We start from the raw sequence: 17,167 nt of genomic DNA, 5'->3' as shown, positions 1-17,167 counted from the left end.
ATCCATGACAGTTCCCTGACCAGACAATGGCTGACTGTCAGCAAGGATTCCCTCCTCCTCCTGTTCCTCCTCCGCTGCAGACGCCAGATCCTTAATGTGCGTCAAACTTTGCATGAGCAGACATATTAGTGGGATGCTCATGCTTATGATGGCGTCGCCTGCGCTTACCAGCCATGTGCATTCCTCAAAACACTGAAGGACTTTACAGAGGTCTTTCAGCTTTGACCACTGCACACCCGACAATTCCATGTCTTCCCTCAAACTGCCTGCCCGTGTATCCTCCCACAAATGCATTACAGCCTGCCTCTGTTCTCACAGCCTCTCAACCATGTGCAGGGTGGAGTTCCACCTTGTTGCAACGTCTATGATTAGGCGGTGCTTGGAGAGGTGGAGCAATTGCTGCAGCTTCTGCATATGACTGGAGTCATAGCGACGGATGTGCGAGCACAGTCTTCGCACCTTATGGAGCAGGGATGTTAACTCCGGATAATTATTAAGGAAGCACTGTACCACCAGGTTCAAAGTGTGAGCCAGGCAAGGTATGTGTGTGAGTTTTGCAAGGGCTATAGCTGCCACAAAATTATGGCCGTTATCACTGACTACCTTGCCTGGCTCAAGATGTAGACCGCCCAGCCATGGCTCAGTTTGTCACTGCAAATAGTCGGCCAGTACCTCCGCGGTGTGTCTGTTGTCGCCCAAAGACATCATCTTTAACACAGCCTGCTGACGCTTACCACTAGCTGTTCGATAGTGGGACACCTCGTGTGCAATACAGCCAGCTGCGGATGGAGTGCTCATGTGACTGCGCTATGTGGAGGAGCTTTCGCTTATGGAGGAGGAGGGTCGAAAGCCTACAGCCAACTGTTTCCTATACCGTGGGCTAGGTAGCACTGTTCCACCACCGCTGTCCCCTGTGGTGCCTGCATCCACCACATTAACCCAGTGCACAGTGATGGACACGTAACGGCCCTGGCCATGCCTACTGGACCAGGCATCTGTTGTGAGGTGCACCTTTCCACTCACTGATTGCTTGAGTGCATGGACAATGCGGTCTTTCACATGCAGGTGGAGGGCTGGGATGGCTTTTCGAGAAAAGAAGTGCCCACTGGGTAGGTCATAGCGTGGGACTGTGTAGGCCATGAGCTCGCGGAAAGCTTCGCTTTCAAACAAACGGTAGGGCATCATCTCTAATGAGATAAGTTTGGCAATGTAGGCATTCAAACACAGTGTACGCGGATGAGAGGATGAGTACTTTCTTGTCCTACTCAGAGTGTCTGGTAGGGTGAGCTGGACTGGAGAGCTGCATATGGGGGAAGTAGCGGTTGACCGGACGGAGTGAGAGGGGGTTGGTTATGGTATTGGTGGTGATGGCCTAGATTCAGTGTTGTGCTGCAAAACCATTGTGATTCCCTGAGTGCTTTGGCCTTGCGACGACACCTCAACGTTTAGTGCTGGTGGTGTGCTTAACGGTGGCAGTGGTCTTACAGTGGGGGAAGCAATGGAGCATTGCTGGCTACCTTCAGTCGGAGCAGGTGCACATGTGCTACCTGTGGTTTTGTAGTCCGTCCATGCTTGCAAGTGCATGTTGATTAAATGTCTAAGCATGTAACTGGTATTCAAATTTCTGAGTTGTTTACCTTGGCTAAAGGTCCTTCCTCACTTCTTACAGGTAACTTTTGCCTCATCAGTAGGATTTTGGACGAAGAAGTGCCACACTGCACTCTTCCTACTATGGTATACATTTTATGGCCTTGCACGCTGTGCTAAGTTGACCGTCTGGCCAAGCTGTCCTGCAACGCTTTTAGTTTTTGGTCCATGTTTTTGGACAACTACGGGCCTGCCAGAAAACCACTGCTGCGATGTCAATGCCTGCTGCGGATCCTTCTCCTTATCTGAACTATTGTCAGCGTCACCCTCCTCCCCCAATGGATGCCAATCCGGGTCAAGAGCTGGGTCATCCATCACCTTCTCTGCAAAGTCATCTGCACCTTCCTCTTTACCTTCCTCTGTGTCACCATGTAAGGTGGTAAAGTATGCGGGAAGAGGCACCTGAGTTTCATCAGGGTCAGATTCTGACTCAGTAGACTGCGTGGGCAATGTAGTGCTCTGGGTTAATGTACCAGCAGAATCATTTAGCAGTGGCTGTGCATCAGTGCACTCCATGTCAGATTCATCTTGGACTGGGGAATTCAGGATTTGACTGGATAACCCAGGCATGGTATGTGAAAAGAGCTCCATAGAGTAATCTGAAGTGTGGGCTGTTGCATCCTTAACTTTTGGTGGGGGTGAAGGACACAAGGAATGGTGTTTTTCCTGACCAGAACCCTGCACTGATGACTCCGTGCTTTCAGGTTTCGATCGTTCAGAAGAGGAGGCAATAGAGCTGGTGGCTGTTTCGGCAATGTACACCTGTTCCTGATGCTCCAGCTTTAAAAGCATTTTTCCTACTCCAAGAAAAGGGAACCTTACAGGCCTTCTTGGGCCAGATGATGGCACAGGCTCAACACCTCCTGCCTTAGCTGCTATTGTGCTTTTGCCAGAACCAGCTGACGCACCACCACCATCAATACCAGCTGCGCCCCCCTGAGCACATCCGCGGCCTCTTCCACCATACTTCCTCATGTTTGGGAAAATGTACCAAAAATACCAGCAGAGAGATGGTACTGTATGAGGAGCGTCTAGCTGTGTAAGGTGTATTAAAAAAATAATAAATTAAATCTACGAATATATTTTGTTAGTCACAGACGCTCTCCCAGTATGTATTTGACCGTAATCCAACAAGCAGATATACGTATCAGAAGTGTACAGCTGTATATGTTTTTGTGTAACTAACAATCTCCGTATATGTATTTACGGAGTGTCACACACACACGCTGACTCTGTATAGATGTGACTGTAATGTGAACAGCAGAAATACAATACTGTTTGAGAATCGGACAGCTCAATACGGTGTATGGAGAAATGGAAATGTCCGTATATGTATTTACAGAGTGTCACACACACGCTAACTCTGTATATATGTGACCGTAATGCGAAGGGCAGATATACAATACTGTTTGAGAATCGGACAGCTCTATACGATGTCTGTATGGAAAATTGTAAATCTCCATCTAATTTTATACGGAGTGACACACGCTGTCTCTGTATAGTTTTGATCGTAATCAATCTGCAAATATACAAAACTGTTTGAAAAGCGAACAGCTCTATACGGTGTAGGTCTGGAAAAATGGAAAATCTCCTCTTTTTGTTTTTCAACACAGCTTGTATTTGCCCATGATACCAGCCGGTGCACGGTAGTGTGTGAGGAGCGTACACCGCTATACGGTGTATGTATGGAAAATTTTAAATCTCCGTTTATTTTTATACGGAGTGACACACGCTGTCTCTGTATAGTTTTGACCGTAATCAAACAGCAGATATACAAAACTGTTTGAAAAGCGGACAGCTCTATACGGTGTAGGTCTGGAAAAATGGAAAATCTCCTCTGTTTGTTTTTCCAGAGTCACACACAGATAGCTTGTATTTGTCCCTGATACCAGCCGGTACACGGTAGTGTGTGAGGAGTGAACACCGCTATACGGTGTGTGAAAAAATGAACGCTCGGTAACTGACCAGTACAAAATAATAAAAGTTGGAGTGCTTTGAAAAAAGCAGTTTGAACAGCAGTGTGCACACAGCAATGCAGCTATCAGGTATCCTTAAAAGGCAGCCTAATCACCACCAGCGCTGCTGCACACAACAAAAATCCTCCCCTTTCATTGCACACTAACTGTACAGTGAAAAGCGCTATCAGTAGAAGCTATTTTTTTTCTTCTTCCCTGCCTAACGCTCTCCCTATTCAGAATCAGCAGAAGCACCTCTCCCTATTCTAAGATCAGCAGAAGTAAGATGGCGGTCGGCGGTCACGGCCTTTTATAGCCACTGTGATGCCACACAAAGCCAGCCAATCACTTCAATGCCCTTCTCAAAGATGGTGGTTGCTCCGGCCCATGTCATCGCATTGCCCACAGTGTGCGTCCTCCATCATTGGCTGAGAAAAGTCGCTGGAAGCATTATTTGAAACGCGACTTTGGCGCTCGGGTCGGCGACCTCATGGCCGACCTCACGCTATGGTCTGGTTTCGATCGGCGAAACCCGACTTTTGAATTTGACTGACCCGTTTCGCTCAACTCTACACAGTACACAGCAGGGGCACATTTATAAGATTATCTCAGCACAGGAACATTTTTTTAACACATCCAATTATGGAAATTTTTTTCATTCCAAGATCTATTAATTAAAAATGTACTTTGTTCGTGGGAAAACCCCTTTAAATGATTCTTCTTGTTATGACTTTTCTACATGATAATGCTGTCAATATTTTGCTAGAGGTTATCATGTCTGTTCAAGCAAATAAAATAAATTAATGAATGAATAAATAATAGGTTAATATACAATACATGCAGAGAAATACCAGTTCTATATGGGTGTACTTTATCTGTACAATAGCTTTATAGAGTACTGAAGACAGGATCACTAGCAGTTCTGTGAAATCAGGAAAGCCTTTCCCGCAAGGTTTCTATTTCCATCTTTGAGCTAAATATTAAGATGTTCCATTATTTGAAACTTATATAATTTGATAACTCCATAGTAACAAACATGGTTACTTTTATATAACCATGAGACATACAGTAAATAGTGCATATAGGTCTAATATCATGTGCTGATGTTTAAGTCTAGTATGCTACAGGTAGCCATGATGGCTAATGTAGTACAGAGTATGTCTGGTCTAGAAATGCTAAGATATTTATATGGAGAAGTCAGAAGATCTAGTACCAATTTTGTTTCTTTTGGAAATATTATATACTTTATATACAGGGGCGTAAACACCACGGTCGCAGCAGCTGGGCCCGCAGTGCTTAAGTGCCCGATCGTGAGTTAGGGGAGTAGCAGGCTCTGGGAGCTACAGCCGCTCATTGGCTGTGCAGCTCCAAGCTTTGCGATAGCTGCTCTGTGTGCACAAGACCTGTGATGAGGTCACAGGAGGGGAGGAGTCAGGTGTCACATGATCAGAAGCCTCGGTGATGCAGGACTCTGCTGTGCTGGTTGCCATGGTGCCGGATGAGGGTAAGTTTATATGTGAGGTCAGTGGGGGGTTTACAGGGCGGATGCAGCAGAGCTGTTGTGTGTGTATGAAGTGTATGGAGCAGAGCCGCGTGTGTACGAGGTGTGTGGAGCGGAGCCGCGTGTGTACGAGGTGTGTGGAGCGGAGCCGCGTGTGTACGAGGTGTGCGGAGCGGAGCCCCATGTGTACGAGGTGTGCGGAGTGGAGCCGCGTGTGTACGAGGTGTACGGAGCGGAGCAGCATATGTACGAGATGTGCGGAGCGGAGCCGCGTGTGTACGAGATGTGTGGAGCGGAGCCGCGTGTGTACGAGGTGTGCGGAGCGGAGCCGCGTGTGTACGAGGTGTATGGAGTGGAGCAGCATATGTACGAGATGTGTGAAGCGGAGCCGCGTGTGTACGAGGTGTGCGGAGCGGAGCCGCGTGTGTATGAGGTGTGCGGAGCCGCGTGTGTACGAGGTGTGCAGAGCGGAGCCGCGTGTGAACGAGGTGTGCGGAGCGGAGCCGTGTGTGTACGAGGTGTGCGGAGCGGAGCCGCGTGTGTACGAGGTGTGGGGAGCAGCGTGTGTACGAGGTGTGCGGAGCAGCATGTGTACGAGGTGAGCGGAGCAGCGTGTGTACAAGGTGAGCGGAGCGGAGATGTGCATGTATTTTGGCATGAGGGGGCGCCATTTGAAAGTTCGCATCGGGGCCCATAACTTTGTAGTTATGCCACTGTTTATATACTTATAATACTTTATAAGTATAAATTGTTTTAAGTATGCTGCTCAAAAAAATAAAGGGAACACTTACATAACACGGTGTAACTCCATGTCAATCACACCTCTGTGAAATCAACCTGTCCAGTTATGAAGCAATATCAATTGTGAATCAATTTCTCCCTCTGTTGTGCAATGGAACAGACAACAGGTAGAAATAATAGGCAATTATCAAGACAACTCCTAGAAAGGAGTGGTTCTGCAGGGGGTGACCACAGACCATTTCTCTGTTCTCAACCTTTTTGGCTGTTTTGGTCTCTTTTGCATTTTGTAATTGCTCTCACCTCTAGAGGTACAGTAGAATGAGGTGGTGTCTACAACCCACAGAAGTTGCTCAGGTAGTGCATCCCACCCAAGATGGCACATCAATGTGAGCTGTGGCAAGAATCATAGTTGTGTCTGTCAGCACAGTGTCCAGAGCATGGAACAGATACCAGGAGACAGGCTACTACACCAGAATACATGGAGGGGGCCATAGGAGGGCAACAACACAGCAGCAGGACCTCTATCTCCACCTTTGTGCAAGGAGGAACAGGAGGAGCAGTGCCAGAGCCCTGCAAAATGACCTCCAGGAGGCCACTAACATCCATGTCTCTTCTCAAACTGTCAGGAACAGACTCCATAAGGGTGGTATGAGGTCCCAAAGTCCACAAAAGGATGTTGTGCTTACAGCCCAACACCATGCAGGGCGATTGGCATTTGCCAGAGTATACCAAGATTGGCAGATTTTACATTGGTGCCCTGTGCTATTCATGGATGAGAGCAGGTTCACACTGAGCACATGTGACAGACGTGACAGAGTCTGAAGACGCCGTGGAGAATGTTCTGCTGCCTGCAACATCGTCCAGTATGACCGGAGGCAGTGGGTCAGTAATGTTGTGGTCTTGCATTTCTTTTGGAGAGCCACACGGTCCTCTATGTGCTAGCCTGAGGTACCCTGACTGCCATTAGGTACCAAGAGGAGATCCTCAGACCCATTGTGATACCATATACAGGTGCAGTGGGCCATGGGTTCCTTCTGATGCATGACAATGCTAGGCTTCAGTGGCTGAAGTGTGTCAGCTGTTCCTGCATGATGAAGGCATTGATGCTATGGACTTGCCTGCCCATTCCCCAGACCTGAATCCAATTGGACACATCTTGGACATCATGTCTTGTTCTTTCTATCAATGCCACATTGCACCACAGACTGTCCAGGAGTTTACTGATGCTTAAATCCAGGTCTGGGAGAAAATCCCTCAGGAGAACATCTGCCTCCTCATCAGGAGCATGCCCCCCAGGTATTGTAGGGAGGTCATACAGGCACGTGAAGGCCACACATACTACTGAGTATCATTTCCTTGTCTTGAGGCATTTTCACTTAAATTGGATCAGCCTGTAATTTGATTTTCCACTTTGATTTTGCATATCATTCCAAATCCAGACTTCCATAGAATATTAATTTTGCTTTACATTGATAATTTTTATGTTTTATTGTTCTCAATGCATTCCACTATGTAATGAACAAAGATTTTCAACTGGCATGTTTTACTCAGTGATAGCTAGGATGTAGTATTTTAGTGTTCCCTTTATTTTTTTTGATCAGCATATTTTAGTTTAACTTAACACCTGAAAGTGTGTGCAACTTTCTGTTTTTGTTTTTATGTTGAACTCCTAACACTTATTTCCTAGGATAAATGTGATTATTAAGCTAACATGTTTGCTTGATGCAAATGCTAGACCTGTGTCTTTTGCTTACCTATAGCAGTTGTTTGTAAACTTGTTGTAGCTGGAAAAGGCGATTAGCACACCAAACCCAACACCGAGTGAGAAGCAGATCTGAGTGGCAGCATCAATCCAAACCTTAAACAATCCCCAGAACCAACCAGACAAAGAATGGTAGAAGGAGGAGGGAGAGAGGAAGAGCTGTTATTAGAGATAATTGCAGGAAGCTCATTCAGCATAAAGATGAAAGATACTGTTGAATGCAAGGTAATTTCACCAATTACTGAGTCCAATTCCAATTTCTCAGATTATTGCTTTGAGTTGTCAAGTCGTGAGCTCACAAAGAGGGAAATTAAGCCCCTCTGGTGCTCTTTCTTATGGAAAATAAAATATTGGTTTAAATTAGTTGCAAATTAACAGAATAGACCATGTGGCCTTGTTTTATTTCTAATAAATTAATTTATGTCAAATATCTTTGAAGAAACATTTAATATAATATAATCAATGTTATGTTAATTAATAGTATACACAGAAGATATAATTGAACAACAAAGCTGAATTTAAGTAGACTTGTGCTTAAACCATTGTACCATACAGTAGTTCAGATCGTTTATCTTCTGTTATTAGTGCTTATTACGTGACAGAAGTAAATGAAAACTGGGACTTTAGCAGAGATTTTATTATTGACGACCTGTCCTTTGAATAGGTCATCAATATCAGATTGTGGGTTCTGGTTCTATAAGCCCCCAATCCAACCTGTAAGAGAGAAAAATAACTTTTATTACACTCATCTGCGGGGCTAGACGGTCCAGTCTGAGAGATGATGCTGTTCTTGGTCCAGCGCCTCTCATCTTCTTATGATCGCCATCCTCCTGCTTGCTTCATGTGAATGACTTCCCCCTGCATCATCTACACAGTCTGCTCAGCACCACACTCCTGCCCAGTTGTAATTCTCTGCCCTGTTGAGGGCAGAGCAAAGTCCTGTAGTATGCAGGCGCTGGGCATTTCTGACCTTTCCCTGTACCTGCGTACTGCAGTACTTTGCTCTGCCCTCGACAGGTCAGATGTCACGAAGCAAACTCCACAAGATGGCAGCAGAATGGACGGAAGACTGAAATACTGCTCAGAGCAGACCAGCAGCACTGTAGAGAGGCTACCACCATATGGCAGCAGAAAAGTCAAACAAGCCGGGTCGATACCAGAGAGTAGCGCAGTACTAAGGGAAATACCAAACACAGAGTCAGAGACATACCAAAACGGTCAGTACCAGTCAGAAGCAGAAATGCCAGAAGCAAGAGACAGGAGCTGGTCAGAGCCAAAGCAGAGTCGGGTACCAGGGAATCCAAACACACAAGGACACACAGAGACGGAACGGGCAGGGACGGAGAACACAGACACAAGCAAAGTCAGCTAAGCGCAGCAGGATAAACCAGGGGTTCTTCAGAATCAGCTACACAAGCCATAGGCAGGAAATGTAACTGACACTGCAAGCAGGAAGCAGCGCAGAGAAATAGCCAACCTGACACCAGAACAAGGCAGAGAAAAGTTAACCCCTGATTGACCAGACAGGGAAAAGGAGAGACAGGAAAACCCCGGTCTGGATCATGACAGCAGATAAGTACACCTTGCGCAAGAGCACGATGCCGGGGAGCCTGTGTGGATGTTGGCGGGACACGTTATCCACACAAACCAAGCAGGAGAATGGCATCGCAAGAAGATGGGAGGTGGCAGACCAAGAAGAGCGATACCCATAAAAGTTATTTTTCTTCTCTTGCAGGTCAGGTTGGGATCAGATATACAGCATTATAGAATGCTGTAGATAAGCCCTGAAAGGCGGTGGCCGTAATTCGTATCGGCCAAACCTGGTGACAGGTTCCCTTTAACCTCCAAGCTAGAAAAAGTGATGATTGAGCTATTTTTATTTAGTAGCCCATCTGTCACCATCTGAGAGCAGCATGATATATGAAGAACTCTAGACAGGAGCAAATGCACACACAATAGGACAGTACCTTTTCAAAAGAACACCACTGAGTAGTGGTTGTACTCACCTGGTTGTGCTGTGTGGTAACACCGCACCTGTTTAAGTGTGAATATCCGCTGCTTCTGCCAGCTGGCCAGAGGAGATATTTTCCTGATAATTATTTACTTGAATGGAGATAATCATATTAGGCAAACTGCACTGCTGGAAATGAGTAGCCTTGGAGTTTAGATAAGAATTTTACTGGTACCAATGCATTTTGCTCCATATCACTTCCTTTCTCAAGGTCAAAAATTTGTTTTTGAGCTTGAGAAAAGTGCCAATGCAGTGTTAAAATGCAGTGATGTGTCACTTACTTGTCTGCTTGCTGCAGTATTGATAAAATAACTGTTTTATCTGCTGCAGATTCCTCAGTTCTCTGAATGTTTTTCTAGGTATAACTATGCACATATCACTGATTGACCGCAGAAAGCTGTCACTGTGCATAATCAGAAAACTGACAATCAGTGGTTGGAGCGGGGTTATACAGAGCTCATGAATATGGAGGACTACAGTATATGGCAGCCGATTTACTAGTCATCTAGTAATAATCTCTTGCTGCTAAAACAGTGATCTTAACAAAACTACAGCAAGCAGCCCAGTAAGTGACACATCACTGGAATTAGGGTATCTGTCTCCACATTATGTTGCTCTCAGATTAGGAGGCAACGAATTGTGACAGATTCTGCCTGTCTTCCAATTTGGCTATTCAGCTACTAATTACTAAGTGTTTGGCAGAAATGTTGTAGTGGATTATACCATACTATTACAGAACTATGAAAAGTAATTGAGTTGCACTGCCTTAGTGACAATGGTTTTGATATCTATCCCCAAAACAGATGTCTATTTAATAAAAGGTACTGTATATACTGTATGTACTGTACTAAATCAACGGTAATATAGTTAAAAATGAAATGAAGGATATTCATATACTAACCACATGACCACTTACCGAAGCTTCACAAAGACGAAGAAAATCAACACTTAAATAGGCTTTAATTCCATCTATAGCTCCTGGTAGAGTGATACCACGAAGTAACAATGCTGTCAGGACAACATAGGGCATTGTAGCTGTAATCCACACTACCTAAAATCCAAAGCAAGATGAAGGTTACAAAAATAGCAAAAGTCATAAGAATAAAGGGACATTTTTTAAATAAATGGTGCATAGGAAAAAAGAGGAAATCCCTATAGCTGTATTGCTAGTTACTTTCCAATCCTTAATGAAAGGTTGAAGGTAAATTTACAAACACTACTGTTAAGGTTAACTATACTGTATTTAATTACATTTATTTATTTTTAAGAAATTATTTTTTAAGGACTTTGAAAACATTTTAACCCCTTCACTATCAAGGGTGGTTTGTACGTTAACTCCCAGGCCAATTTTTACAATTCTGACCACTGTCCCTTTATGAGGTAATAACTCTGAAACGCTTCCATGGATCCCGGTGATTCTGACAATGTTTTCTCATGACATATTGTACTTCATGTTAGTGGTAAAATTTCATTCAAATAACTTGCGTTTATTTGTGAAAAAAACGGAAATTTGGTGAAAATTTTGCAATTTTCCAACTTTGTTAGGAAGTTATAAGGGTTAAAAATTGATCAGTGATTTCTCATTTTTGCAAACCCATCTTATTTTTAGGGACCACATCACATTTGAAGCCACTTTGAGGGGTCTATATGAAAGAAAATACCAAAATTGACACCATTCTAAAAACTGCACCCCTTAAGGTGCTCAAAACCACATTCAAGAAATTTATTAACCCTTCAGGTGCGTCACAGGAATTTTTTGAATATTTAAAAAAAAAAATGAACATTTAACTTTTTTTCACAAAAAAATACTTCAGGTTCAATTTTTTTTATTTTACCAAGGGTAACAGGAGAAATTGGACTGCAAAAGTTAATGTGCAATTTGTCCTGAGTACGCTGATACCTGATATGTGGGGGGGAACCACTGTTTCGGCGCATGGCAGACCTCAGTAGGGAAGGAGCGCCGTTTGACTTTTTCAATGCAAAATTGGCTGGAATTCAGATCGGACGCCATGTCGCGTTTGGAGAGCCCCTGATGTACCTAAACAGTGGAAACCCCCCCCAAGTGACCCCATTTTGGAAACTAGACCCCCCAAGGAACTTATCTAGATATGTGGTGAGAACTTTGAACCCACAAGGGCTTACAGCGGTACAATTAAAAAATCATATTTTTTCCACAAAAATGATCTTTTCACCCCCAATTTTTATTTTTCCAAGGGTAACAGGACCCTAAAAGTTATTGTGCAATTTGTCCTGAGTACGCTGATACCCCATATGTGGGTGTAAATGACTATTTGGGCGTATAGCAGAGCTCGGAAGGGAAGCAGCGCCATTTGACGTTTTTGGCTAGAATTGAGATCGGACACCATGTCGCGATTGGAAAACCCCTGATGTACCAAAACAGTGGAAACCCCCCACAAATGACACCATTTTGGAATCTAGACCCCCCAAGGAACTTATCTAGATGTGTGGTGAGAACTTTGAACCCCCAAGGGCTTCACAGAAGTTTATAACATACAGCCGTACAATTAAAAAATCATATTTTTTCCACAAAAATGATCTTTTCACCCTCAATTCTTATTTTTCCAAGAGTAACAGGACCCTAAAAGATATTGTGCAATTTATCCTGAGTGCGCTGATACCCCGGACTACTACCACTAATATTCCACATCATCCCATCAGCCAGAGCCACCAGACTACTACCCATAATATCCCACATCATCCTGTCAGCCTGGGGTCAAAACCAGAGCACTGAGTGGAACGGACCTAACTTCCATACCGGGGATCCCTTTAAGAGAGGACTGGTGTCAGAACCAGAGAGCTGAGTGGATTTGCCCTGACTTCCATACCAATAATCCCTTTAATAAGAGCCTGGGGTGAGAATTAGAGCGCTGAGGGATTTACCCTAACTTTCATACCGAAGATCCCTTTAAGAGAGGCCTAGGGTCAAAACTAAAGCGCTGGATGGATTTGCTCTGACTTCCATACCAATGATCCCTTTAAGAGGGAAGATGTGCCTATGGGATGAAGGATGTGTGATGGGTATATGGGCAGGGAGGGGGTGATTCATTTCTGTCATGTGCTCTCTGCTCCTTTCTGGGGGGCAGACAATGGCTGGGAGCTTATGTTTCCAGGGATGCTAGATTTCTCCCACCATGTCAGTGTCTGCTGAGGTGTTGTCAAGTGGGAAAACTGTTGCTCATAGCAACCAATCACAGCTCAGCTTCTTTTAACCAACTCTGGTGAAATGAGAGATGCTTAGTGACTGGTTGCAAGGAAAACTGTTGCTCATAGCAACCAATCACAGCTCAGCTTCTTTTGAACAGCTCTGGTGAAATGAAAGATGCTTTGTGATTGGTTGGTGATGCACACACACACATTCATTTTTATATAGAGAGATTTACGGTAATAACATGCCAGCAGAAATTTGTATCCAGGATTTCTCATGAGAAAATGATAAGCAGTTCCTAACACCGGAAAGAGCTATAAGAGCTGAGGGAAATAAGGAAGTTGAAAGCTATTGGTACATTTTAGAGGGAGGTATCACAATGTTACAGTTTTTCTGTAAGTACGGTATCTAGGAAAAGAGAAATTTAAGAGAACTAAATTCCTTTGCTAGTTGCCCTGGTAGAATACAGAAAGAGAAAAAAGATATATGTTCTGCTTCACAAAAAGAATAGTAGAAGTGGTAGAAAATTACAATTTTACATAAGTGTCAGACTTGATCTAGCTGTACTGAAAAATTATTAATTAGATTTTTTTTAAAAAAGTAGGTTCAATTCACAGAATTCTCACCTTGCCAGAAGTTTTTACTCCTTTCCATAAGCTGAAATAAAGGAATACAATCACAACAATAAGACAAGATGTAAGCTTCCAGCGAGGCAGGCCTAAATCGTGGATTCCTGTACTTTCATGAAGATGCAAAACACCCCGTCTGTATGTGACAACAAATATGAAAAAATATCATTAATATCATAAAATAATTTTAAGTTATTAACAATGATAATATGTCAATTTTGCAACAGTTCAAATTAAGTTGGGGTTCTGTTCAAACAAAGTGTAAAGGACAAGTGAAGGAAATGCACAAGCAAATCAATTAGATTAGAACATGAAGTTAACAAATGACCTTAGTGGGAGAAAACCATCTGCCACTATTATGTTCACTTATTCACTCTCCTGTGTCCCATGTTGCTCCCTCAATTCTAGGAAAAATGAATTTTATGTTTATAACCTGGATCATCTTCCATTGTGACTGCTTATTTTCATCACTTTAAGGAGATTCTCTTGACCAGCTCTTCTCAAACTTTTTCTTCTATGGCTTCACTACAAAGACCAAGGTAATGCATTAGCAGCCTCACTAGACAGACCAAGGTAATGACTGGGCCTCACAAGACAGATCAAAGTAATGTAAGCCCTCACTAAACAGATCAAGATAATGCCTGGTCACACTAGACAAATGAAGTTAATGCCTGGGCCTTAATTAACAGACCAAGCGGATGCCTAGGCCTCACAAGAGAGAGCAATGTGATGCATGAGCCTCACTAGAGAAACCAAGATGATTTCTGAGCATCATTAAACAGACTAAAATTATACCTGAACCTCACGTGTAATGCAGGTGGCTTACTAGACAGATGAAGTTAATACTTGGCCTCACTAGACAGAACAACATGAAGCCTTGGCCTCAGTAGACAGGTTAAGGTGATGTCTGTACCTCACTAGACAGACCAACGTGATGTTTGGGCCTCACTAGACAGACCATTATGATGCCTGTGCCTTACTAGATAGCCCAGGTTGATGCCTGGGCCTCATCATGTGTGGTATAAATCATTTCTCTCAAATAAAACATTTCTCAGCATACTTAATTTGTTTGAACATTGTATAACAATAAAGCGAACCGGTCACCAGGTTTGGCCGATATGAGACACTGACAACACCTTTCAGGCCTGATATACAGCATTCTATAACACTGGGGAACGCAATTTTTTAGGAGTTAGGTCAGACAACTGTTCTTAATTAATTTTTGGATGCTGAATCCAGAAATGATCTCAGTTTTTCTCTATCACATCAAGTTTTTGAACTATAGGATTTTTGTCTTCTCAAAAGTATGTAAACTACTGTACCTAAAAAGTTTTTGTTTTTTTTAAATAGTACAAATATGAACAAAAAATGAAATATATAAGAAATAGGCATGACAAATATGTTTTTTAACACTATCATGTTTTTTACAAAGGATATACACTCACTGGCCACTTTATTAGGTACACCATGCTAGTAACGGGTTGGACCCCCTTTTGCCTTCAGAACTGCCTCAATTCTTCGTGGCAGAGATTCAACAAGGTGCTGGAAGCATTCCTCAGAGATTTTGGACTATATTGACATGATGGCATCACACAGTTGGCGCAGATTTGTCGGCTGCACATCCCTGATGCGAATCTCCCGTTCCACCACATCCCAAAGATGCTCTATTGGATTGAGATCTGGTGACTGAGGAGGCCATTTGAGTACAGTGAACTCATTGTCATGTTCAAGAAACCAATCTGAGATGATTCGAGCTTTATGACATGGCGCATTATCCTGCTGAAAGTAGCCATCAGATGCCTGTTCTTAGCTGAGAGGAGTGGTACCCAGTGTGGTCTTCTGCTGCTGTAGCCCATCTGCCTCAAAGTTCGACGCACTGTGCGTTCAGAGATGCTCTTCTGCCTACCTTGGTTGTAACGGGTGGCAATTTGAGTCACTGTTGCCTTTCTATCAGCTCGAACCAGTATGCCCATTCTCCTCTGACCTCTGGCATCAACAAGGCATTTCCGGCCACAGAACTGCCGCTCACTGGATTTTTTTTCTTTTTCGGACCATTCTCTGTAAACCCTAGAGATGGTTGTGCGTGAAAATCCCAGTAGATCAGCAGTTTCTGAAATACTCAGACCAGCCCTTCTGGCACCAACAATCTTGCCACGTTCAAAGGCACTCAAATCACCTTTCTTCCCCATACTGATGCTCGGTTTGAACTGCAGGAGATTGTCTTGACCATGTCTACATGCCTAAATGCACTGAGTTGCCGCCATGTGATTGGCTGATTAGAAATTAAGTCTTAACACACAGTTGGACAGGTGTACCTAATAAAGTGGCCAGTGAGTGTATATATACACTCACTGGCCACTTTATTAGGTACACCATGCTAGTAACGGGTTGGACCCCCTTTTGCCTTCAGAACTGCCTCAATTCTTCGTGGCAGAGATTCAACAAGGTGCTGGAAGCATTCCTCAGAGATTTTGGACCATATTGACATGATGGCATCACACAGTTGGCGCAGATTTGTCGGCTGCACATCCCTGATGCGAATCTCCCGTTCCACCACATCCCAAAGATGCTCTATTGGATTGAGATCTGGTGACTGAGGAGGCCATTTGAGTACAGTGAACTCATTGTCATGTTCAAGAAACCAATCTGAGATGATTCGAGCTTTATGACATGGCGCATTATCCTGCTGAAAGTAGCCATCAGATGCCTGTTCTTAGCTGAGAGGAGTGGTACCCAGTGTGGTCTTCTGCTGCTGTAGCCCATCTGCCTCAAAGTTCGACGCACTGTGCGTTCAGAGATGCTCTTCTGCCTACCTTGGTTGTAACGGGTGGCAATTTGAGTCACTGTTGCCTTTCTATCAGCTCGAACCAGTATGCCCATTCTCCTCTGACCTCTGGCATCAACAAGGCATTTCCGGCCACAGAACTGCCGCTCACTGGATTTTTTTTCTTTTTCGGACCATTCTCTGTAAACCCTAGAGATGGTTGTGCGTGAAAATCCCAGTAGATCAGCAGTTTCTGAAATACTCAGACCAGCCCTTCTGGCACCAACAATCATGCCACGTTCAAAGGCACTCAAATCACCTTTCTTCCCCATACTGATGCTCGGTTTGAACTGCAGGAGATTGTCTTGACCATGTCTACATGCCTAAATGCACTGAGTTGCCGCCATGTGATTGGCTGATTAGAAATTAAGTCTTAACACACAGTTGGACAGGTGTACCTAATAAAGTGGCCAGTGAGTGTATATGCAAGTATTTAAGGTAAAAAAATGTACATTTATAGCTTTTTCTGGAGTGTTTAACTTGAGGACAATCACGTTTGATGCTCCAGCAATAGTCAGCCATCATATGTACATCCCATCTACCCTGGTAACGGTCTTCCATAACCTTCAAATCTTGGTGAAATCGTTCACCTTGCTTATCGCTAACAGCACCAAGATTTTCCGGAAAGTTGGCAAGATGGCAATGCAGAAAATGTAGTTTAATACTCATGTTGCAACCAAGCGCTTTGTAGCTCTCCAATAGTTTCTGAACAATTTCTTTGTAATTACTTGCACGTGTATTTCCAAGAAAGTTCTTGACGACATCTTTGAATGATAACCAAGCATTCTTCTCAAGATCTGACATAGTCCCGGTGAAATGTTCATCTTTGATGAGCTGTCGAATTTGTGGACCATCATACACACCAGCCTTGATTTTTTCAATGGACAGTCCAGGAAGTGCCAGCATGATGTACTTAAAACAGTCGCCGTCA

General features: G+C 43.8%; 1 protein-coding gene across 1 annotated transcript in view; it reads right to left on the bottom strand.

The window, feature by feature from the left end:
* The window catches only part of LOC141084634 (sodium-dependent dopamine transporter-like), a gene marked incomplete at its 5' end in the record, with an annotated part of 212,122 nt that overhangs the window by 110,251 nt on the left and 84,704 nt on the right, over window positions 1-17,167 (bottom strand). Inside the window, 3 exons of the mRNA XM_073569461.1 lie at window positions 7,599-7,702; window positions 10,534-10,668; window positions 13,410-13,548. Of these exons, the coding sequence (XP_073425562.1) occupies window positions 7,599-7,702; window positions 10,534-10,668; window positions 13,410-13,548 (378 nt within the window). The remainder of the gene's footprint in view (window positions 1-7,598; window positions 7,703-10,533; window positions 10,669-13,409; window positions 13,549-17,167) is intronic.

The sequence above is a fragment of the Dendrobates tinctorius genome, unplaced genomic scaffold, assembly GCF_039654945.1.
Source record: "Dendrobates tinctorius isolate UK_male_01 unplaced genomic scaffold, ASM3965494v1 ptg000025l, whole genome shotgun sequence".
NCBI lineage: Eukaryota > Metazoa > Chordata > Amphibia > Anura > Dendrobatidae > Dendrobates > Dendrobates tinctorius.
This window is presented reverse-complemented; position numbering and strand designations above follow the sequence as displayed.